This window comes from Protopterus annectens, chromosome 5.part1 (assembly GCF_019279795.1).
Source record: "Protopterus annectens isolate FY-2018-M chromosome 5.part1, PAN1.0, whole genome shotgun sequence".
In the NCBI taxonomy this organism is placed as follows: Eukaryota; Metazoa; Chordata; order Ceratodontiformes; family Protopteridae; genus Protopterus; species Protopterus annectens.
Genome location: NC_056736.1, coordinates 746,782,722 through 746,807,148, shown reverse-complemented (window position 1 = coordinate 746,807,148; position 24,427 = coordinate 746,782,722). Strand labels below are relative to the sequence as shown.

Sequence of the window (24,427 nt, the reverse complement as noted above, 5' to 3'; positions counted from 1 at the left end):
ACGTTCCATGTTAATTGTCTTCATCTCGCCTCCCTCCCTCCTTTCCCCTTCCTAGAGGATTGTGAGGAGTACCCTTTTGTTTTCACTGACTGAGCATCTTTTATTACTTCACATGCCAGGTAATTTATAACTCTTTCCTTGTTTAGGTGTATTGGACAACCAGTTTTTAGGAACTGGTTGCTCTGCTTATGTCTAGTGTGCGCTATCACAAACGAGATCTGGGTAGCTGACGCTGGACATGCTGGGATAAAGGGGTAGCCTCGAGTCAGTAAACAGCTCTCGAGCTATAGAAGATGGCCAAGTCGGAGCCGAGGATCAGCTCCGAACCCAAACAGCAAGAAGGAAGGCGAGATGAAGACAACTAACATGGAACGTTATGGTAGGTACATAACTTCTTTTTCCAGTCAATATTAACGTCTCTTAACACCATAGTTTCATGGGGGTACGTATTAGATAACCTTTAGAGGAAGTCCTCTAGGGTATTTGCATTGTTGCCTGTGGGGATGTAAATGCAGGCGATGAATATAGATTTAATTTTGTTAAGCTGTAGTTTGATCACGAGAACTTTTGCATTATTGAGCAAGGGGGTTGTTTGTGGGGCTAATGTGACATCTAGTGTATTTTTAAACAGTACTGCCACTCCCGCACCTTTCCCAGACTTACGGTCTAGTCTGAGTATGTCAGCAGTTTGGTATGTCAACAAGCAAGAGGGCACCAGATCTTACCTCCTTTGCTTAGAAGCAATGAGAGTCTGGCAGTGGACGATCTCTTCCTTCCACTTTCTTGTGGTGTTGCAGCTATCGGGGAAATCCAGTGATGTAATGTGATCCTATCTCGCCTACATTCTGTACTGATGGATTTGGAGCCGATCCTCGGCTCCGACTCGGCACGCTCTACTATCGAACGAAGTCTCTTATTGGCTGAGCTGTCCCACATCCCAGGATGCACCACCACTGCTTCCCCAGATCTCGTTTGCCGCTTCTACAGCAAAGACGTGGTCTCGGACTTGGCTGAGCTAAGTGCTTGTTATTTAAAAGTTTCTGTCAGAAATTTTTTGCTAACCTACCCAAAAGCTGTTTTAACAGCTATTCGTTGCTGTGTGACTGTGACATTGTGTTTTTTGTGGTAAAATTGTCTAGTTTGAGGGAAAGGATCCCGTTTAAGTTAGAGGGGCCTTGCCCTCGCGCTTTGTGGAAAACTTTTTGTGTGTGAGTCTTTCTTCAAGTGTTCCCATTTGAGTTAGAGGGGCTTTGTCCTCAGCTTCTTTAAGCTATTCATTACTGTTAGTGTACTTTAAAGAATTGTTTCTGTGGTAATTATTTGTGTTTCAATATGTCGAAAGAGCACAGACCTTCAGGATTCAAAAAATGCTCTAAATGCAGTTACAAAATGTCCATCACGGACAATCACTCTTTGTGCGTTTATTGTTTAGGCCCTAAGCATCTTCAGGAGTCATGTAGCGTTTGTCACGCTTTTTCCTCCCATGTCCTCCAAGAGAGGAAAAACAAATTGATTTTAAAAGGGCTTATCACCCCTTCTTTTGAGGAGGCTTTATCTTCTTCCTCTTCACCTTCTAAGAAGAAGAAATCGTCGGCTTCAACCAGCCCGTCGGAACCGGCTACAAAGAAATCTCGGCAGGCTTCTCCATCGGCTCCACGGACTTCGGAGCCGAGGGCGGAATGGTCTGCCTCGATGCCTCCAGCCTCGACTCCTCTGGCTTCGGAGCCGACGGCTAGAGCTTCGAGAGGCGGGTCACCTTCATCGGCTCCACTGTCTTTGGAGCCGATGAGAGTTGCCCGCTCAGACTCTTCCCCTTCGGCGCCGAAGTCCTCTTCGGCTCCGAGGGAAATTGCAGTGGTTGTGGAGTCTCCCTCGGCACCGATATTTATCGAGATTATTCGGAGCCGGTCCCCCAGTCCTTCGGAACCAGTGGAGAAGTCGACTCGAACTCGTTCGATCTCTTCTCGATCTTCGAGAATGTCGGATTCGGACATAGACAGGGTACTTCAAAGGCTGTTTCAGTCTCCGGTCTTCCAAAAGTTGGTTTCGGCTCCAGCCCAGTCGGCTCTGGAGCCGGTTGCCCACCCTGTTGTCTTGGTTCCTCCTCCAACAGCCTCGGCACCGTTGGAGTCGGTGCTGGTGGAGCCGGTGGAGGTTTTCGGGTCAGTTCCGACCCTTACTCCAACCCGCCCTTCGGGTCGGAGTTCGGTACACGGACCTCCTCTGTCAGCCCCGGGGGTGACGCTTCGGGACCGATGTTTTCGGTTCCGAGCCTCCCTCTCGGTGCGTCGGCTGCGGGAGTGCCATCTACTGTTGTGGCCTTGGGGGTCGGACCTTCCCAGGACTCTGGGGGTCCCGCCTTCAGGGCCATGAGGAGTGCTTTGGCCACCTCCACAGTCTCACCGTCACCTTCCCTTGGTACGGAGACTGGTTCCTTTGTAGTCCCCCTGTCTCAAGACAGCGGAGCCCTGGGGCCTGAGGCCACCCCATCGGGGGTTCCCTCCTTCCTGAAGGTCCCTCTGAAGTGTCTTCGAAGGAACCTCCAAGGAAGAGACAGTGCAAGAGGAAGCACGTCGACTCCCCTGACGAGTCTCTCACCTCGGACACCGACCTCGATGATGCAGAGGGGTCCCCCAAGTCGTCCTCGGATGATGTCTCCTTTGCGGACATTTTGGAAATCCTGAAGCAACGAGGCGACTGGCAGTCCAAACCCCCTTCAGCTGAGGAGTCGGTATTCCTCAAGGCCTTCGGGGTTCAGCCCTCCGCCTCCTGGGTGTCTCCGCCCTTCGATGAGCTTCTGGATTTGATCTCTTGAAGGCCGTGGGAACACCCGGATTCTGTGGAACCGGTGCCAGCTTACCCCAATAAATTTCTTTCAGCACCCCCCAAAAAGGATTTTCTCTCCAAAGGTGTGGCTGTAGATGCCCTGGTGGTGGCATCTGCTACCCAACAAGATGTGGCAGAGGCTTCAACGTCCGTCCATCCTCCTAATAAAGAGTCCAGGAGCATGGATCAGTACGGGAAGTGCACCCTTACTTCAGCAACCTTTACTTTAAAGTCTCTGAATTATCTGACGCACTTCACCAGACTTCAGAGGGATCTGGTCAAGGAACTTTCAGATACCCTCTCTGGTAACTTACCTGAGCAGTTGGCCGAGACGGTTAGCTCTCAGCTGGCTACCCTATCATCGTTGTCGAACTCGTCCATGAGGCTCATTTCATATGCAGCCGAGGGGGCGAGCAGAATGGCGGGAACAGGTGTTGCTCTACGGAGACAAGCCTGGCTTCGCCTGTGTCATTTTGCAGAAGCCTTCAAGTCTTCCTTTGCCGATGCTCCCTTTGATGGGTCCTCTCTGTTTGGACCCAAGGTAAAGGACACCCTGACTCTCTGTGAACAAGAGGGTAAGACTTCAACTACCGTAGGGGCACGGTTTTCCACTCCCTTCAGGCCTTATCCCAAGGCTAGAAGAGGGGGGAAAATGTGGTTCCGTAAATCTCAAACGTCTTACTCTTCACAGCAGAGCGATCCCCCTTCTAGAGGCAGAGGAGGGGGAAATTTTTCAGGAAGACGCCGTCCCAGAGGCGGCAGAGGCCCCCACAACACTGGAGACCACGAGTCCTTTCGTGGCTCCTCAACCTTCCAGAATCCCTGAAGGATTGCGCGATTGTGCAGCTCCGGTGCCAGTCGGGGGTCATTTTTCGAAGCACCTAAAGGCCTGGGGGAGTATCACTCAGGACCGATGGGTGCTTCGAATCATCGCCGGAGGTTACATCATCCCCTTCTCTCAACCCCCCCTCCATCCCAAAAAATCCCGGACCCGCCACCCAGTCAACGGGATCTTGCAGCCAACGAAATCTCAAAGCTGCTTCAAAAAGGAGTCATCCAACCTGTCCACGCAGGCCAGACCGGATTAGGGACTTACTCAAGATTCTTTTTGGTGCCAAAAAAGACCGGGGAATTGAGGCCCATTTTGGATCTCAGCAAGCTAAATCGATCAGTGAAGAAGTCCAAGTTCCGGATGGTCACCTTGCAATCCATTCTCCCGCTGCTGGAGAAAGGTGTTTGGATGTGCTCCATAGATCTCAAGGATGCCTATTATCACATCCTGATAGATCAGGCGTCCAGGAGACACTTGCGCTTCAGCCTGGGACAGTCATTTCCAGTTCCGTGCACTGCCCTTTGGTCTCACCACAGCCCCCAGGGTGTTCACCAAATGTTTGGCGGTGGTGACTGCTCACCTGAGAAGTCTGGGATTCCAGGTGTTTCCATACCTAGACGACTGGCTCCTAACTGCCACCTCCAGGCGTCTACTCTTGCAAAACCTAGCAGCCACCATATCTCTAGGCAACTCCCTAGGAATCACCTTCAATTGGACAAAGTCCATGTTGCTGCCATCTCCGTGCATTCGGTTTATCGGAGTAGAGATAGACTCAAAGCAAATGCGGGTCTATCTTCCTACAGAGAGGATAGAAACACTACAGTCTCAAGTTCGAGCCTTGCTCCTCAAACGTCGAGCCCCAGCCAGGATGGTCCTACAACTGTTAGGTTCCATGTCGGCCACCGTTCTCCTAGTCCCCTTGGCAAGGTTACATATGAGGATTCTCCAGTGGCTCCTGTCAGTCCAGTGGTCTTATCAGGATCTCCCTCTCAGTCACCACATTCTGATCACAGAGACGTGCAAACAGGACCTTCGTTGGTGGCTTCTTTCCTCCAACCTGGATCAGGGGCGACCCTTCGTTCCACCACCTCCAGTGGCCACATTGACTACAGACGCCTTCCAGACGGGGTGGGGGGGACATTACCTGGGAAGGTCAGTCCAAGGCAAGTGGCACTCCGACGAGAGTCTCCTCCACATCAACATACTAGAAATGAGGGTGGTGCTTCTATCGCTGCAGGCACTACACAGTTACCTCCCCCATGGCATGATTGCCATTCAGTCCGACAACATGTCAGTAGTCTGGTACCTGAACAAACAGGGAGGGACCAGATCCTACCCCCTTTGCAGAGAGGCCATGAAGGTATGGGATTGGGCGATTGCAACCAGACGTTTTCTGGTAGCAACACACATTCCAGGGAGATCCAATGTGATAGCCGACAGACTGAGCAGAACTATTCTCTCCCCTCACGAGTGGTCTCTGAACGACAGAGTGGCAACTCAGATTTTCAGAAGATGGGGAACTCCTTGCTGCGACCTTTTTGCAACCCCCCTCAACACGAAATGCCAACAGTTCTTCTCTCTCACCCCAGTTCCGGGGGAGATTCCCAAGGATGCCCTAGTCCAAGCTTGGCCCACCGGTCTGCTATACGCCTTTCCACCGGTTCCCCTTCTTCCCAAGGTGATCCAGAAGGCGATTTGCTTGGAGAGCAAAATGATTCTAGTTGCCCCATACTGGCCTCGTCAAGTCTGGTTTCCCTTTCTTCAGAAATATGCACTGGACGGTCCATGGTTCCTGGACCAAGTTCCGGATCTCTTGACCCATCAGTCGGGACAGCTTCATCACTCCCTCCACTCGTTGAAGTTAACAGCTTGGCCCTCCTCTTCCGACCATAGCCAGGAACCATGCTTTGGACCCAGAAGTCTTACATATCTTGTCCTCGGCCCACAAGACTTCTACTAAGAAAATGTATAGCAGCAAATGGAAGAGATTTGCTATTTGGGCCCAACTCCGGGGATTAGACCCCGTAACAGTCCCGGTGTCAGAGGTTCTGAAGTTTTTAGCTTCTCTGTTCAATCAAGGTTGTTCGGTCTCTACCATCAAGGTCCAATTGGCAGCTATTTCCAATTTTCATGAGAGCATAGAACCACCTTTGATGAGCAACAAGTTGTCTAAAGCCTTCATGAAAGGTGCTGGGCTGCTACGGCCCCCGATATCTCATCCCACTCCACCGTGGGACCTTAATGTGGTATTAGGTGCTTTGACCTCTTCCCCTTTTGAACCAGCAGCAACTTGTGACTTAAAATTTCTTTCTTGGAAGACTGCTTTATTAGTTGCAATTACATCAGCCAGGAGAGTTTCGGAACTTCAAGCCCTATGCGTCAAACCACCATACCTGGTTTTTCACAAGGCTAGAGTATCCCTCAGACCGAACCCATCCTTTGTTCCTAAGGTTTGTTCTAGTTTTTGTCTGCAACAATCATTGGAGCTTCCAGTTTTCTTCCCAAAGTACTCAAACAAAGCAGAATACATCTTTCACACCTTAGATGTTCACAGACAATTATGCTTCTATTTGGATAGGACGCACCAAGCACGGAAAACAGATCAGTTGTTTGTGTCCTTTTCGGACACTAAATTGGGCAAAGCCGTCATGAAAGTCACTATTGCCAAGTGGATCAGAGACTGTATCAGTCATACTTACTTCATTTCTAATTAAGAGCTTACAGCTACAGTGAAAGCTCATTCTACCAGGGCTATGGCTACTTCGGCAGCTTTTCATTCCAAGCTTGCCATTACTGACATTTGTGCTGCGGCTACGTGGTCTTCTCCTCACACCTTCATTTCTCATTACAAATTGGACGTGGCATCTCGGGGGCGAGCTTCCTTTGGTTCCACAGTTCTCAGGAGTGTTTTCCAGTGAGCCACCCAGGAATCAGGTGCTAGGGACGCTGTCCCATCAGTACAGAATGTAGACGAGATAGAATCACATTACATCTTTTAGTTATGTACTTACCATAACTTTAGATGTATGGGATCCATCTCGCCTACATTCCTAATAACCCACCCTCCTTCCCCCTGCCTTGGAGATCAGAAGAGACCGGACGGTTCGAGTTCAGCTGTTTCATCTTGAAACACCTGGCAATATTATATCAACAGTCTATGTGTGTGTGCATGTGTGCGGACAAACAAGATCTGGGGAAGCAGTGGTGGTGCATCCTGGGATGTGGGACAGCTCAGCCAATAAGAGACTTCGTTCTATAGTAGAGCGTGCCGAGTCGGAGCCGAGGATCGGCTCCGAACCCATCAGTACAGAATGTAGGCGAGATGGATCCCATACATCTAAAGTTATGCTAAGTACATAACTAAAAGTTCTAGTGAACAAGCTCAGAAGCTCAGCAGGATCATACTGATGCCTAACAAGAGTAGTCTGTCAGTCAATCCATGGCAAACATGATGTTCCAAAATTAAGGTCAACCTTGCTGCGATCTGTTCACCTCTCCCCTCAAGAACAAATGCAGCAAAATCTTTGCCCTAATTCCCCCTCAGGAACAGTCACCGAGGGATGCTGTAGTCCACGTTTTCCATCCGGTCTCCTATATGCTTATCCTCCATACCGCTAATCCCCAAATTCCTTCAGAAAGCCCTCCATTTGAAGCACAAGGTAATCCTCACTGCCCCCTTCTATCCCCCTTCCTACAGTGCCACCTACTATGTCCTCCTTGGTCCAGACCTTTGTTCATATCCATCAGAGATGACTCATCTGGACATTGCAAGCCTCAGGCTGACCGCATGGTTTCTCCACTTCCATTGATGGCTAGACATTCCAGGCTTTCCTGTCCTGTTCGCCAGATTTTATTTTCATCTCAGAAGCCCTCTACAAGGAAGGTTTATAAGAGCAAATGTAAGAGCCATTATTTTTGGGTTCAGCAGAGAGACTTGGATCCTTTCATTGCTCCATTCCCTGTTGTTTTAGGCTTTCTTGCCTCTGTTTTTCAAAATGGTACGAGTTTCTCTACCACCAAAGTCCAGCTGGCATTCATCTCTGCGCACCACTTTAAAGACAACGCTTCCCCTTTAGCTTCATCCAGGTTATGTAAAGCATTTCTTAAGAGTATCTTTTTACTGAGGCCTCCAAATAAGGATCCCGCTCTACCTTGGGATCTTACTGTCGTATTAGAGTTTAGTACAATCACCATTTGAATCCTCGGCTAAAGCAGATCTCAGATTTCTTTCTGGAAAGACCGTCTTTCTTGTGGCTATAACTTCTGCCAGGTGAGTTTCTGAACTCCAAGTACGCTCTTCAAAACCACCTTATTTGATTTTCCATAAGGATTGGGTTACCTTACATAGTAACCCTTCTTTTTTGCCTAAAGTTGCCTGTGAACAAACAACAATCAAGTGATCAACTTATCTGTTTTCTTTCCTAAATTTGATAATAAAGGAGAATATATGCTTCATGTTTTAGATGTGCATAGGCAACTTTGTTTTTATCTTCATATAGGGCTAAGGAATTTAGAAAATCTGACCAACTGTTTATTTCCTATTCCAGTAACAAACTAAGAACACCAGTCTCAAAAACTACACTAGCCAAATGGATAACAGATTGCATTCCTTATGTGTACTCTTCAAGAGACTTAACCTTGCCAAGACATCCAAAGGCACACTCAACTAGGTTAATGGCTGTGTCAGCTGCTTTTTGGGCCAGAGCCTCTGTTGATATTTGTGCAGCTGCTACATGGTCTAATGATCCTAGCTTTATTACTCATTACAAGATGGATATCATCTCCAGAAACAGAGCTGTATTCGATTCTACGGTTCTCTGGAACATCCTTCCATGAAGGCCACCCAAGGTTACCGTAGCTGGGGACTCTGTCCCATTCATTGAGGATCAAATGAAAATGACAACCTCAGATAGAAAAGTTATGTACTCACCATAAATAAGCATCTGTGTTGCCCCTTTTCATTCCCCCCCCACCTATCCCTATCCATGTCTTTGGGAGAGAACTGATGGAATATTGTGTTAGAAACCACAGATGTTCTTTGTATTTCACTGTTGCAGTCATCACATTTGGGTTATCCCTGCCAGTGTACCCCACAGCCGGCCCAAATACCAGAGGCTTAGTATGTCGCTTTAGGACTGACGTCAGGTCGTCAATAGTATAAAGTAAGGCAGCCGACGGCTTTACATCAGTCATTCTTGCCGTGGAGCCCGAAGCAGTAGTAGTTCCGCACGAGTGCTGGTTGGCCGCTACCTGAGTTTTGTCTACCGAATTGAAGCTGAAGTCTTCTAAAGCTAAGTACCCCGTTGGGATATCTTTTTTTCTTGCACTAACCGATGTCAGAAAAAGTTAACAATTGTCTCGCTTGTGGAAAGCAAATACCACACTGAGACTTTCATTCTTACTGCATCACTTGTTTAGGCCCAGACCACAACCCCAGCTGTCGCGTCTGTGCTTTGTTCAACACCAGAACTATCTGTCGTCGGGCCCTTATTGTTGCCAGATATTTTCACTTACAGTGCTCAAACTCCGATATGGCTTCGGTAAGCCATCCAACAGCAAATCTTTCAAAAAAAACGTAAAGATAAAGACAGACAAACTGCACAGGTCCAAACCTACCAACAACGCTCCCGTTAAGCTAGTCATCAGTTCTCTGGTCCTCAGTGAGGCACTTTTGCAGCCCCTGATGCCTGCTTTTGTGGATTCGCAGGCTGCTACCGAGACCCTTTCAGAGTCCAGTATGCCTCAAAACCTTTCTTCGACTAAGGACCCTGCGATCATCTTTACCTTGGATGGGAGCCGCTGAGCAGGCACCGGCTTCCAAGGAAGTCCTTCACAGTACGGATTCTCGACACAAACCGAAGTCTTCTTTCGCAACTACTGTTCTTTCGAAAACAACTGAGTTTCTTAGGCCCAGGGTACGAGCCACACCCAAGAAACCGACCCAGTCTCAGGCACCTGCTTCCTTGCCTCAGTCTCAAATGCTTAAAATGGCAGAAGACCTTCTCATGCTGATCAGGGGAAGCCAAGCTACCCCCTCCAAAAGGAAAAGAGATCTGTCCCCTGTAGTTTTATCTGAACAAAAGTCAGATGACTCTGATGCATCTGAATATGAAGACATGCAACCTCTCTCTATTTATGAGGATTCTGATGCAGAGGATTCCATCCCTTCAGCCTCTTCCCCCAAAGGATTTTTCCTTTGGGGAAACCCTTCATACCTTAAGGGAGAATTTCCAGTTGGAGAGTCAGGACTACCCTCAGTCTAAAAAGAGACTCAGATAATTCTTAGATCTTCCACAGCACAGACCCTTGGCCATCCCCCCAGTCCTGGATTTTGTGGAGGATGTTTTCCTGGAATCCAGCTTGACTCCTGACACCCTCCCTCCTGCACCCAGAAAACCAGACAAGGTACTACAGAGTCCCTGACTCACACACATTTCTTTTTAAAAATCCTACTGCTGACCCTGAAGTAATTTCTCAAGTGCCTAAAGGTATTAAAGCAACCTCTGCTAAGAATCCCACCCCCTCAGATAGGGATTCCTGAGCACTAGACAGGTGGGGTAAAAAAGTGTACACCTCAGCTACTCTTGCTGTCAGGGCACTAAATTGTCAGTTCCATATGCTAAAATGTCAGCAACATACCCTGGAATTCCTCAAACAAAAAATGTCTTCCTTTCCTGCTTGTGCAGAATCTAAAGAGTTACAAGAGTTAATGCATTCTGCAAGTCAAGTAACTAAACACACCTTGCACTGCGGTTTTGACGCCCTAGAAGCTTCTTGCAGGGCAGCAGTCACCGGATCTGTCATTAGATGGCATGTATGGCTTAAGGAACAGCCCTTGTCAGATCATGTCAAATCTCAATTGTTGGATGCACCCTTGCACAAAGAGAACTTATTTGGCACTAAGGCAGAGGAGGTGTTAAAAAAGATGGAAGAAAAAGCAAAATCTATGCAGACAATTAAGGATTTCTTACAGGTCCAGCCACCCAGGTTCAACAGGCATTGTCTCCCACCAAGCAATGGTCCTTTCCTGCTCACACTAGGCCAGTTCAGCCCAAATCCCGAGAACCAGACCCCCCAGACAGCAGCCACAGGTAATGCAGAGATCTAAGTAGCGGACTACCTCCACTTCAAAACCAGGGAGTTCTAAGCCACCCCCTTATGGTAAGAACTCACAATGACTCACCTCCCCCTCCCTCTGCCCACCTTCACTTACCCCTAGGAGGAAAACTCTCCTTTCACACAAGCACCTGGGCCACCATTACCAACGACTGCTGGGTTCTCAACATAGTGTCCCAGGGATACACATTTTCTTTCCTCACCCTTCCAACCCCAAAAGGGTCCCCAGATCTACCTCCAAACCGGTGGGCAGAGGGACAAAAGCAAGTCCTTTCCCTGCTCTCTATGAGGGCAGTAGAGCATGTTCCCGCAGAACAGAAAGGCCAAAGTTTCTACTCCAGACTTGTTCTGGTACCCAGAAAAGAGGGCATCTGAGGCCCCATCCTCTATTTCTCCATTCTAAACACCTTCCTGGTGATCCCAAAATGTAAAATTCTCACCCTCCAGCAGCTACTACCCATGCTCTCCAAGGATGCTTGGCTAGCCACCCTTGACCTAAAAGAGGCCTACCTCCACATTCCTATCAGGGAGTCATGCAGGAAATATCTCCATTTCAGGGCAGGATCTTAGCACTTTCAGTTCTCTGCACTTCCCTTTGGCTTATCTACTGCCCCCAGAGTTTTCACAAAATGTCTGGCTCTGGCCATTGCCTTTTTGAAGGCAAAAGAATATGCAGATTTACCCATACTTAGACGACTGCCTAATTCAGGCAGACAGCCAGGAAAAACTGCTCAAGCACCTGGCCTTTGTAAAGTCCCTACTAACCTCCCTAGGGTACACAATCAACAAAAAGAAATCCAAACAGGTGCCGACCCAACACATTATATTCCTGAGAGCAAGCCTGTACACCGCTTCCCAGATGGCATTCCTTACACCAGAAAAGCAAATTTTCCTGACCGCCTACTTCTCTCAACTAGCCACCCAGACCCCAGCTATCTGCAAGGAAAATCCTGCAAGCTCTGGGGTTCATGGCATCTTGCATAATACTCATTCCATTTGCCAGACTGCATATGAGGAAACTTCAGTGGTACCTAAAAAGCCTTTGGTGTCAACACTCTTAAGACCTGGAGACTCTTATACCTATAATTCCTTGACTCAGAAAAGATTTTCTTTGGTGGGCAACAGCATGCTCCCACAACAAGGGACTACCTTTCTCATCACCCCCCTCCACCCTGACCCTCACAACAGACGCATCAGACTATGCCTGGGGTGCACACTTGAACAGCAGGTGCATACAGGGCCAATGGAGCCCACAGAAAATCCCTCTGCACATCAGCCAAAAAGAGATGATGGCTGTCCAGCACACCTTGATAGCTTTCAAGCCACTTCTGTCCCCAGTGACTTTCCTCATCAAAATAGACAACACTACTGTGATGTGGTATATCAGCAACCAGGGAGGGACTCACTCCCACCCTCTATGCAGGCTGGACATGACCTTTTGGCACACAGCCTCTGCCATGGAACTCCACCTGTTAGCACAATTCCTACCAGGTTCTCTCAACTCTCTGGCAGACCAATTAAGCAGAAATCTACTGGACCCATATGAGTGGCAGCTAAACAGAAGAACCTTTATCCTAATAACTCAGAAATGGGGCACCCCGAAGGTCGACCTCTTTGCCTCCCACACCAACCATCAGCTCAACAAATTCTGCACCAGGGAGCATCACTGTATGGCTTGGAAAGTGGATGCTGTGTCTTTCCCCTGGTTCAGTCCATCGGTCTATGCCTTTCCTCCACTACCTCTCATCCCCAGGAACTGCTCAAAATAAAGGAGGAAAAACAAAGAACAATTCTTATAGCTCCAGACTGGCCTCACCTGCACTGGTACTTCTTGCTGTGGAGCCTGTCCTCACTGCCACCATGGCATCTTCCTCAGATTCCAAACCTCCTGACCCAGAGGGAAGGGGAATTCATGCATCCCCAATTGCAGACAATCAGTTTGGCAGCTTGGCTTATTCCCTAACCCCCGATCAATCTGCCAACCTCAGTAAACAGGTTCTAGATGTTATACGTGAGGCCAGGCGCTCTAACACTACAAACACTTATGCTGACAAATGGAAAAGGTTCTGCACCTGGATTCAGGCTAAGGGAGCCAATATGACACAGCCCTCCTGCCTTCTCATCCTGGATTACTTAGCTGACCTGCTACAGAGTGGCCTCTCTTTTTTCTCTATTAAAATTCATGTCTCTGCTATCTCTGCTCATTTTCCCACTGAGCAGCCCCTTTTCTCACACCCTTTGAACAAACAGTTCCTAAGAGGGACTAGCAACTTGAGGCCACCCAAAAGAGCACCCTACTCCAGCTTGGGACCTAAACTTTGTGTTGGAAAAGCTTACCCTACCCCCATTTGAACCAGCTTCTTCTGCAGAGCTAAAATTTCCCTCCTGGAAGACAGCTTTCCTTCTGGCCATCACTTCAGCCAGAAGAGTCTCCGAGCTGCAAGCACTCATGGCTGTGGAACCCTTCATCATCTTCCATGCTGACAGGGTACCCCTCAGGACTAACCCATCCTTCATGCCCAAGGTGTTGGCCAGTGTGGCTCTCAACCAATCCATTCATTTGCCCACCTTTTTTCCTAATCCCCAGAACAAGGGGGAAAGGATTCTTCACTCTCTAGATGTGCACAGACAGCTCAGATTCTATCTAGATAGGACTAAATCCTTCAGAAAGTCTGATCAATTGCTGGTTAGCTTTGCTACAGGGGCAGAAGACAAAGGCATTTCCAAAGAAACCATTTCCAAATGGATAGCACACTGCATCTGTTTGTGCTGCAAACAACACGGAAAGCATCCCCCAAGGGGGTCAGGACTCATTCCACCAGAGCAGCCTCCACCTCTGCAGCTTTCCTTAGAGTCCCCACCAGGGGCATCCTGGAGTATGCCACCTGGATATCTGTTCACACTTTTACAAAACATTACCACCTGCCTCTCTTCTGCAAATCCAGGGCAGTGTTTGCCTCTGCAGTCTTGCAGGGCAACCTAGCCAGCCCCTAGTTTCCTTGACTGCCTCCACCCATTTCCTCAGCTTTGGGAATCAACCCAAATGTGATGACTGCAACAGTGAAACACGAAGAACATAGTACAGTTGTGTACACATGCCATAAATGTAGATGTTCGAGTGTATTCACTGTTGCAGTCCTGGTTTCCCCTCCCTCTATCGGCCTTTTTTCTTCTCTTTCCTTACAAGGGACATATTGGTATTTACTTTCTACAGGTGGGGTTCTTCCACCAGAACCTGGCTCCTACTTGGGGGCTCCTGACAGTTTAGGGCAAGAAAAGCTGATGTAATGGCGTCGGCTGCCTTACTTTATACTACTGATGACCTCACGTCGGTTCGAAAGCAACAGCAACTAGTGCAGAAATACTAAGCCTCTGATATTCAGGCTGGCCGAGGGCTACCCTGGCAGGGTAACCCAAATGCGATGACTGCAACAGTGAATACACTCGAACATCTACATTTGTGGTAAGTGTACACAACTGTACTTTATGTATACTGCGACAGTGAATACACTCGAACATCTACATTTGTGGTACGTGTACACGACTGTACTTTAGTTTGAGCTCCTGTTCTTTTAACTTTTCTCCTTTATGTAGTATTAGTAGCTTTTATATTTGAAAAGTTGTATAATAGCAACAAACCCAGTCTGGGGTAATGCAGTGGTCAGGGACATTATGGATTAAGGGAGGAGCATGAGAGTCAGATCCTAGAATCTAGAGAAAGGTGGCTGAATAGAATCCAAGGAGTGGGTCCGAACCCATTCATTGAAGAAAAATGAAAATGGACAACACGGATGCATAGCTATGGTGAGTCCATAACTTTTATTTTTATTCCGTCCCACAGAGCTTTTCTCTCAAAGGTACAAAGTACATGTATATCTAGATTTATTCTTGCATTTCTTCTCACAGTGAATGACTTCAGCAAAGGAATTCCTCAGGATATTAGGATTTGTGATGCTAGTGAATGTTCATCTTAATGATCACTGCTGCAGTAGCCTTAGCTATTTAACTTGTATTCTGCCAAGAATATAACAGCCGGCAAACTTCATGGCACCTTCCGCACACCCAAGCTGTCAGGCAGCTAGAGCTGAGCTGACTAAAAGACAAGTTTGGGTGTGCAGCCCTTTAGAGCTGTCCTGTCAAAACAGAGAGGGAGGCTGAACCCCAAAAGGGCAATGCTAGGAGCAACAACAAAAAATAAATAAATAAATGCTCACACCCTGGCATAAAAAGCACAGCAAAAAAAAGGGGGGAAAGGAGGGAGGGAGGGGTTACTGCAGCAGTGATGACTTGAACTACTACTGTTATGCTAAGTTTACTTGTAGCTTGAGCTGCCTGACAATTTGGGCACATGGAAGGTGCCTGAAACTTTGGAAGCTGGCCAGCTGTTATATGCTTGGTAAGATGTAATCTATATAGCTCAGGCTACTGCCGCAGTGATCAGTCGAACATCTACTGTTATGGTTAGTTTGCTTACACAACTCCACTTTCCTTTTTGTCTGACTTCACATTTGAAAAAGAATGTCTGAGTTGCAAGCTCTTCTGGTGGGTATTATTTTCCACAAAGGTAGGGTTTCCTTAAGAAATAAGCCTTCATTTATGACTAAAGTGGTATCTGAGTTTTCCTTGTGTCGCGCTATCCATCTTCATGTCCTCTTTCCAGAGCCTAAAAATGAGGGAAAGAAAGGATTCCTCTCGCTCTGGAATTCCACAGACAAGTCAGATACTACTATGATAAAACTAAAGACACTGAAATTTCTTATCACTAATTCATTTCCTACAAAGGTAAGAAAAAAGTGCAACCAGTGTCAAAGCAGACTGTTCCTGATGGTTGTCCCAGGCTGTTTTCTGTCTTTATTCCCACTATAACAAATCAATTCCAGGCAGAGTCCAGGCACATTCTACTATTACTTCGGCTTCCTCAATGGTTCTTTGTAAAGGGGTGGACTCTAAAAGGACTGTAGAGGCAGCAAATTGTTCCTCTGTACTTCCACAAGGCACTGCAAACTAGACTCCTTTTCCAAGTCTAGAGCAGATGCTCCTGGAGCCTGATCCATTCTCTCCCCTTTCTTTCTAAGCTTTGGCCATAACTAGACTCCTTTTCCAAGTCTAGAGCAGATGCTCCTGGAGCCTGATCCATTCTCCCCCCTTTCTTTCTAAGCTTTGGCCATAACTAGACTCCTTTTCCAAGTCTAGAGCAGATGCTCCTGGAGCCTGATCCATTCTCTCCCCTTTCTTTCTAAGCTTTGGCCATAACTAGACTCCTTTTCCAAGTCTAGAGCAGATGCTCCTGGAGCCTGATCCATTCTCTCCCCTTTCTTTCTAAGCTTTGGCCATAACTAGACTCCTTTTCCAAGTCTAGAGCAGATGCCCCTGGAGCCTGATCCATTCTCTCCCCTTTCTTTCTAAGCTTTGGCCATAACTAGACTCCTTTTCCAAGTCTAGAGCAGATGCTCCTGGAGCCTGATCCATTCTCTCCCCTTTCTTTCTAAGCTTTGGCCATAACTAGACTCCTTTTCCAAGTCTAGAGCAGATGCTCCTGGAGCCTGATCCATTCTCTCCCCTTTCTTTCTAAGCTTTGGCCATAACTAGACTCCTTTTCCAAGTCTAGAGCAGATGCTCCTGGAGCCTGATCCATTCTCTCCCCTTTCTTTCTAAGCTTTGGCCATAACTAGACTCCTTTTCCAAGTCTAGAGCAGATGCTCCTGGAGCCTGATCCATTCTCTCCCCTTTCTTTCTAAGCTTTGGCCATAACTAGACTCCTTTTCCAAGTCTAGAGCAGAGGCTCCTGGAGCCTGATCCATTCTCTCCCCTTTCTTTCTAAGCTTTGGCCATAACTAGACTCCTTTTCCAAGTCTAGAGCAGAGGCTCCTGGAGCCTGATCCATTCTCTCCCCTTTCTTTCTAAGCTTTGGCCATAACTAGACTCCTTTTCCAAGTCTAGAGCAGAGGCTCCTGGAGCCTGATCCATTCTCTCCCCTTTCTTTCTAAGCTTTGGCCATAACTAGACTCCTTTTCCAAGTCTAGAGCAGATGCTCCTGGAGCCTGATCCATTCTCTCCCCTTTCTTTCTAAGCTTTGGCCATAACTAGACTCCTTTTCCAAGTCTAGAGCAGATGCTCCTGGAGCCTGATCCATTCTCTCCCCTTTCTTTCTAAGCTTTGGCCATAACTAGACTCCTTTTCCAAGTCTAGAGCAGATGCTCCTGGAGCCTGATCCATTCTCTCCCCTTTCTTTCTAAGCTTTGGCCATAACTAGACTCCTTTTCCAAGTCTAGAGCAGATGCTCCTGGAGCCTGATCCATTCTCTCCCCTTTCTTTCTAAGCTTTGGCCATAACTAGACTCCTTTTCCAAGTCTAGAGCAGATGCTCCTGGAGCCTGATCCATTCTCTCCCCTTTCTTTCTAAGCTTTGGCCATAACTAGACTCCTTTTCCAAGTCTAGAGCAGATGCTCCTGGAGCCTGATCCATTCTCTCCCCTTTCTTTCTAAGCTTTGGCCATAACTAGACTCCTTTTCCAAGTCTAGAGCAGATGCTCCTGGAGCCTGATCCATTCTCTCCCCTTTCTTTCTAAGCTTTGGCCATAACTAGACTCCTTTTCCAAGTCTAGAGCAGATGCTCCTGGAGCCTGATCCATTCTCTCCCCTTTCTTTCTAAGCTTTGGCCATAACTAGACTCCTTTTCCAAGTCTAGAGCAGATGCTCCTGGAGCCTGATCCATTCTCTCCCCTTTCTTTCTAAGCTTTGGCCATAACTAGACTCCTTTTCCAAGTCTAGAGCAGATGCCCCTGGAGCCTGATCCATTCTCTCCCCTTTCTTTCTAAGCTTTGGCCATAACTAGACTCCTTTTCCAAGTCTAGAGCAGATGCCCCTGGAGCCTGATCCATTCTCTCCCCTTTCTTTCTAAGCTTTGGCCATAACTAGACTCCTTTTCCAAGTCTAGAGCAGATGCCCCTGGAGCCTGATCCATTCTCTCCCCTTTCTTTCTAAGCTTTGGCCATAACTAGACTCCTTTTCCAAGTCTAGAGCAGATGCTCCTGGAGCCTGATCCATTCTCTCCCCTTTCTTTCTAAGCTTTGGCCATAACTAGACTCCTTTTCCAAGTCTAGAGCAGATGCCTCTGGAGCCCGATCCATTCTCTCCCCTTTCTTTCTAAGCTTTGGCCATAACTAGACTCCTTTTCCAAGTCTAGAGCAGATGCTCCTGGAGCCTGATCCATTCTCTCCCCTTTCTTTCTAAGCTTTGGCCATAACTAGACTCCTTTTCCAAGTCTAGAGCAGATGCTCCTGGAGCCTGATCCATTCTCTCCCCTTTCTTTCTAAGCTTTGGCCATAACTAGACTCCTTTTCCAAGTCTAGAGCAGATGCCCCTGGAGCCTGATCCATTCTCTCCCCTTTCTTTCTAAGCTTTGGCCATAACTAGACTCCTTTTCCAAGTCTAGAGCAGAGGCTCCTGGAGCCTGATCCATTCTCTCCCCTTTCTTTCTAAGCTTTGGCCATAACTAGACTCCTTTTCCAAGTCTAGAGCAGATGCCCCTGGAGCCTGATCCATTCTCTCCCCTTTCTTTCTAAGCTTTGGCCATAACTAGACTCCTTTTCCAAGTCTAGAGCAGATGCCCCTGGAGCCTGATCCATTCTCTCCCCTTTCTTTCTAAGCTTTGGCCATCTACTCGTATGGCTGATGTTTCTGTAGCCATGATCTACTGATGAACTTAGTACAGTTGTGTAAGTAAACGTACGATAACAGTATTTGTTCAAATAGATCATTGCTGCAGTAGTCTCTCTCCGTCCCTCCCGCCATCCCACTTCATTTTTGTATCTCTTTTCTTTGCCAGGGTGAGGACATTGATTTTTATACACCTAGCAGTCATATGTTTCATGGCTCTAGCTTAGTTTTTTTCAGTTGGCATGGAAACTCTGAAGGGCTTAGCATTCAGACCATTGACTTTCTCCTTGCTGTACTCCAGCTTTCAACACTCTGAGTGCATGGAAGGTGCCCTTAAACTTTGAAAGCTGTTGTTATACCTTAGGCAGGATATAGATCATGTAGCTTAAAGTTCTGCAGCAGTGATCATTCGAACAGCTACTGTTGTGGTAAGTTCCCTTGGCAGAATGAATACAGTTTACCGTTAGATATTTCAGTTCTGCATCACCACTGCACTGTTGAGTAATACGTTCAGTATGGCAGATGAATGTAGTTTCACTTTTACTTTCTGTTTATCACAGGACAAAAACTGATGATTTCATTTATTTGTCCATACAGTTGCATAGTAACTGCACTTGTCTTATGACAAGTGTGACAGGCAGTTTCGACACTCCCAAGACATCGCGCAGCATATGGCACGGTTGCTGTTGTGACTTTGCTGCCACTGATACAGTGTCGTTCCTTGGATTTTTCCCTGCTGTAACTTTTACATCATTTACGTAGTATAGACATGGTTGCTTTAGTTACTTTCAGCACTGTTTAGGGGCTGCAGTTTGTGGTGTTCCACACTATATTCTACTGTGTTGGACCACCTTTACTGCTGTTCACAAAATGTACCATTTAGCCTTATGTCCTCATTATTTCATAGTGATTATATCTGTCCCATCCATATTCCCCAAGTTCTCGTTAAATCCATCGTTCTTGCATATGGTACAAACTGTATGGCGACTTCATTTCAGCATTTCATATTCTCAGTACAGCCCTGTAAATGTATTCATTTTAATATGCTCTTCATGAGGTATGGTGTAGCTGCTCACAGCATCATCCCCTCTCTGCATCAGTTTTCTTCATGGACTCTTGACATTTTTCAGGAAATTTTAGTTTACAGGAAAAAGGAAGGATCTAAAGTGTAAACAGTTATGCACAGTTGGAAGGTATGTGCTTTCTGTCAACATTGATAGATGTAGAATTTGCTTGACACATTATTAGGAAAATTCTGTTTGGTCAGCTGATATGTTGAAAGAAAACATAGTTTAGTGTACCTTCCTGTAATATTTGCAGAAGTCAGTGATGATCATTTTAGAATTGGGATCAGGGCTGGGGTTAGATCTAAGACTCGGGGCTGTGGGGTTTGATTAGGCTGGGGGGATAGGATGCTATTCCCTGCATTTAAGGTTTATTGTGTTTATAATCACATTTGAGTTCTATAAAAACAAAATCTCCTCAGGCACAAACCAGCAAACGAAACCAAGGGATAAACTCTTTAATTGTTGTAAAGCGCTTTTCGTCGCCCTCTATTGGGGCAACTTCTTCAGACAAAAAACACAAGTTACACAGGTTGTTAATTTATAACCTAACGTCATTTCCTTAAGAAAGACAATTAAAGTAATACACATAGTAACCTGAAATAAATTAAAATTTAGTTACTTTAAAATCACATCTGAGTATTGCTATACTGCTGCACGTCTTAAATATAACTCTTTATATAAAGGCTATATATATATAAAAAAAAAACATATATATACATGTAAAAAACATATGTATATATATATATATATATATATATATATATATATATATATATATATATATATATATATATATATAAAATTATTAAATAAGTATATATATTTGAATGTATGTAAAGTTATGTATAAGAATAATTATATGTATGTATAACAATATACGTAAAATGAATACCATATGATATTGTTAAATCATAACTACATGGGATATACTTAAAGGGTAGTGACAGATGTATCAAAACATAAAAGTTATCTAATTAAACTTTTCAACTTCAATAAACAAAGAATGTTACATTGTTCATTAAGTCCTGGTTTATAAAAAGAATTAGTTCTCCATTGCCAGGACAGTTCACAATCTTCTAATAAAAGGTTGTATGGTCCCCCTCTAATATTAGTTAAAATCTGGTCAATAGCTGTGAATTTAAACCTATGTCCTACATTAGCTATTGTGTGTTTCGCTAATGCATTTTCCATCTTGGCATTGGCTACCGCATATGTATGCTCATAAACCCTATCTTTAAAGTGGCGTTCTGTTTTTCCTATGTAGAACGCTGTACATAAAGTACACGTAGCTACATAGACTATTAGTTTTGAATTACAGTTTAATTTATAATTTATCTTATATTTCTTACTATTGATAGTAACATATTCGCCGCTAAGCATGTGTTTACACATGCTACAGCTACCGCAGTTGTTCATTCCTATACGGTAGCTGAAGGGTTTAATTTTACTTGATTCAAGAATATTTTTAATGTTTTGTCCTTTTCTAAAGACAATTGTAGGATATTCAGAAAATTTTGGACTAATATTTCTATCTTGTTGAATTAATAACCAGTTTTTATATAGTATATTTCTAATAATACCACTTTCCATATTAAATGTTGTTATATAACTAAGTTGATATTTATTATTATTATTACTATCATTTTTAATAATATTAGTGCTATTATCTAAATTACTATTAGTTTCTATTCTCTCTTCTATTATTTGAGTTCTTTTATCCAAGATTCTTTCAAAATTAGAAGGTTTTATTATATGGTCATTAAAACTATTTTTTACTTCTAGAATTGGTACAATAAGACAGTTGTCTCTTTTACACTTGACCTCGTTGTAAATGTCTGTAATGAAGTCCATTGGATATCCTCTCTCCATAAATAAAGTTACCAAAAGTTGGCATTCAGTCAAAAAGTCACTGTATAAAGTTGACATACGGGCTGCTCTGATCAATTGCCCTTTAACTATAGATTTCTTTTGTTTGTAAGGATGTAAACTTGTGTAATGAAGGTAGGAATTACAAAATGTTTCCTTTTTATGTATTCGGGCAATACATTGTTTGTTGATTAAATCCTTAGATAAATTGACATCCAAATAGTTTATAGTCAACTGTTGGAAGTCTGAAGTAAATTTGAAGAAGTTAGTAGTATTATTTAAATAATGTAATAGTTTGTTAGCTGTTTCTTTAGAACCTTGATATAGAATAAATATATCATCTAAGAATCGGGTATAGTACTTTATGTACTTAATCAACTCCCCATTGTTAAAAATGAAATTGGATTCCCAGTAAACCATTACTGTATTTGCGAAACTGGCCCCACAGGGTGAGGCCATCGCAACTCCGCATTTTTGCAAATACAAATTGTTATTAAATGTAAAGTAATTATTAGTTAAGATGATGTAAAGCAAAGTTATAACTGTAAAGGTCTCACTGGGTGATGCACCCTTATTCACTAAGAAGAGGTTTACCCATTCAATTCCTTCTGTGTGAGGAATAGAAGTGTACAAATCTATTACATCTATTGTTAAAAAGTTAGTTTCTTCCTCATATCTAATGTCGTTGATGTTTTCCAAAAATGTCCATGAGTCTTTGCAGACTTGTGTTTCTGTTTTTAAATACTTCTTCAAAATATTATCTACTATTTTGGCTGCCGCATACGTAATGGATGCCCGTCCATCTATTAATGGTCTAAGTGGTGGGTTTGTGACATTCTTATGAATTTTAGGTGTTGCAAATAGCATAGGAATCTTTGGCCAATTTATGGTTATATAATGGTAGGTGTCAATATCTATATATCCATCTATGAATAAGTCACTAAAGTAGTTTTTAATCCTACCATACGCGACATTGACTTCATTGATCGAAGCCTTAACATAAGTGCCACTCTCCAAAATACGTTCAACTCTATCATTATAGTCATAGTTGTCAAATATGACTAACCCTCCACCTTTATCAGGTTTTATAGATGTAATCCCTAGTGACTTGAATAAAGAAAGGGCAAGTGATTCATCTCTGGTAATGTTACTAGATCCAGTGTCTTTACAAAAAACGTTATTCTTATTGTTAATTAAATAACGCAAGTCCAATTCCATTACTGATTCAAAAATACTTAGAGTAGGGTGCAACGGAGGATTGTAAACACTTGCCACTCTAAAGTCACTCTCAGGCCTTATAGACTCCCCTATTAAGAGGTTAAGGTTGAGTTTCCTTACAAAGAATTTTAAGTCCTTGATACTTTGTACTAAGTTCATGTGTCTACTGGGCACAAACGTTTGCCCTTTAGCTAACAGTTCAACAAATACAGGATCGATCTCTACACATGAAAAATTATAAATGTTGAACTCTCCTGCTTTATTTTGAATGATGGCTGGGCCGTTGTTACCATCGTTCACCTCGTAGGTTGATTCTGTGGGCGAAATTTGTTTTTTTGATTCTGGTATCTCTGATTGTTATTGTAAGGTCTCTTTGGTATAGCGCCCAACCTAGAGTTATGATATTCATCACTAGGGAAAGATCCATTGGAATAAACTTGGTTGGCATTTTCTCCGTTGTTCTTATTAAATTTCCCATTCCTGAGTTGCCCTGCCCAAGTATTTTGATTCTGGTTAGGGTTTTGCCTATTTGAGTTAGTATTAGTTGTACCAAAACTAGAATCCAAGTCTTCTCCATACAATGTATTGGTATTCGTTACAGTACTTATAGAAGTAGTATTAGCCAATCCATTTTGCGACAAAGGGGGATTTGGATATGCTGTCCCACTGTCATACGACAGTCTATCATGAGCCATCTTTTTACTTTTATTGATTTTTAACCTCATGAGTAGTTGGTCAATGGAGTTAAAACATCTGTCGTACTCAAATTTATATCTAAGGAAGTCAGTATGGTTCATTATAGATTCATTTAAGTCAGCGACTTCCTTTGATAGCTCAACAATTTGAATACCGTAATGTTTGACCATCAAGTCCATTAAGGCAAAGCCCTGTTTGTCAAACAATGTATTTACTTCCAAATGAAACAAGGAGTTTGCCACGAGCCCCGTTGGGTAAAAATGGTGTCTCAAACCTTTTGGAACCAGTCGTTGTCTATTACATTCCTGAAAATAGTTTACTTCTAATTGAAGCTTTTTAATTTTTAATAATTTGGCATGAAGTACTTTTAAGTTTTTAGTAATAGTGCCAGGACTAACCTCAGGATCCATAGCATTGTCAGCTAGTTGCTCCCGTAAGTTGCTTTGTCCAAAACTTAACTTGCTTGTATCATAAATCCAGTCTTGGAAAGATGGAGCTCCAATAAGCTCTCGAACGCTAATATTTGTTGTAGGTTCTAGTCTGTTGATGTTATTCCCTTCGTTAACATTATTTGAATTAATAGGAGTCACTGAGGTTACTGGATAGTTTGATACTTGCTGAACAAGTCTGTGACTACCATTTGTAGAACGCACTGTTTTTTCACGTTGCCTTAAATTTGAAACATTGTCCCACGATGTGTTCTGATTTGTTACTTGCTCTCCCGGACTCTCACTGTTGGTCCTCGGGAGTATTGGCGGAGTACGTTGGCCAGGTTGAATAGAGCTTGTCAGGTCTAAACAGTTTGCAGCAGCAATACTCGCATTAAAATTACAGATTTGAGTATCCAAATGTGAAGACAAAGTGTCAACACGTTGTGTAAGAGCTAAAATTAATACAGTTAAATTCACTTCATCTGAACAGTCTTGTCCGACCATCGGTTCAGTAAGCGTCGGACAAATTGCATCCTCTCGGTCGTTGAGTTTGCCAGAGGCCATAACAAACACAGAAAAGCAAACTTCAGCGAATTTGACAAACTTTAAAAACAAAATCTCCTCAGGCACAAACCAGCAAACGAAACCAATGGTGGTGGCGGCGGCGGCGGCCACCAAAAAGGAACTAGCTCAGGGACAGTTCCTCAGTCCATTCAT

At 44.6% G+C, this 24,427-nt stretch overlaps 1 protein-coding gene across 1 annotated transcript in view; it reads left to right on the top strand.

Annotated features, from left to right (window-relative positions):
* Positions 1–24,427, top strand: part of C2CD3 (C2 domain containing 3 centriole elongation regulator) — a 2,415,762-nt gene that overhangs the window by 1,602,401 nt on the left and 788,934 nt on the right. The window contains exon 27 of the mRNA XM_044072855.1: positions 6,889–6,908. Within this exon, the coding sequence (XP_043928790.1) occupies positions 6,889–6,908 (20 nt within the window). The remainder of the gene's footprint in view (positions 1–6,888; positions 6,909–24,427) is intronic.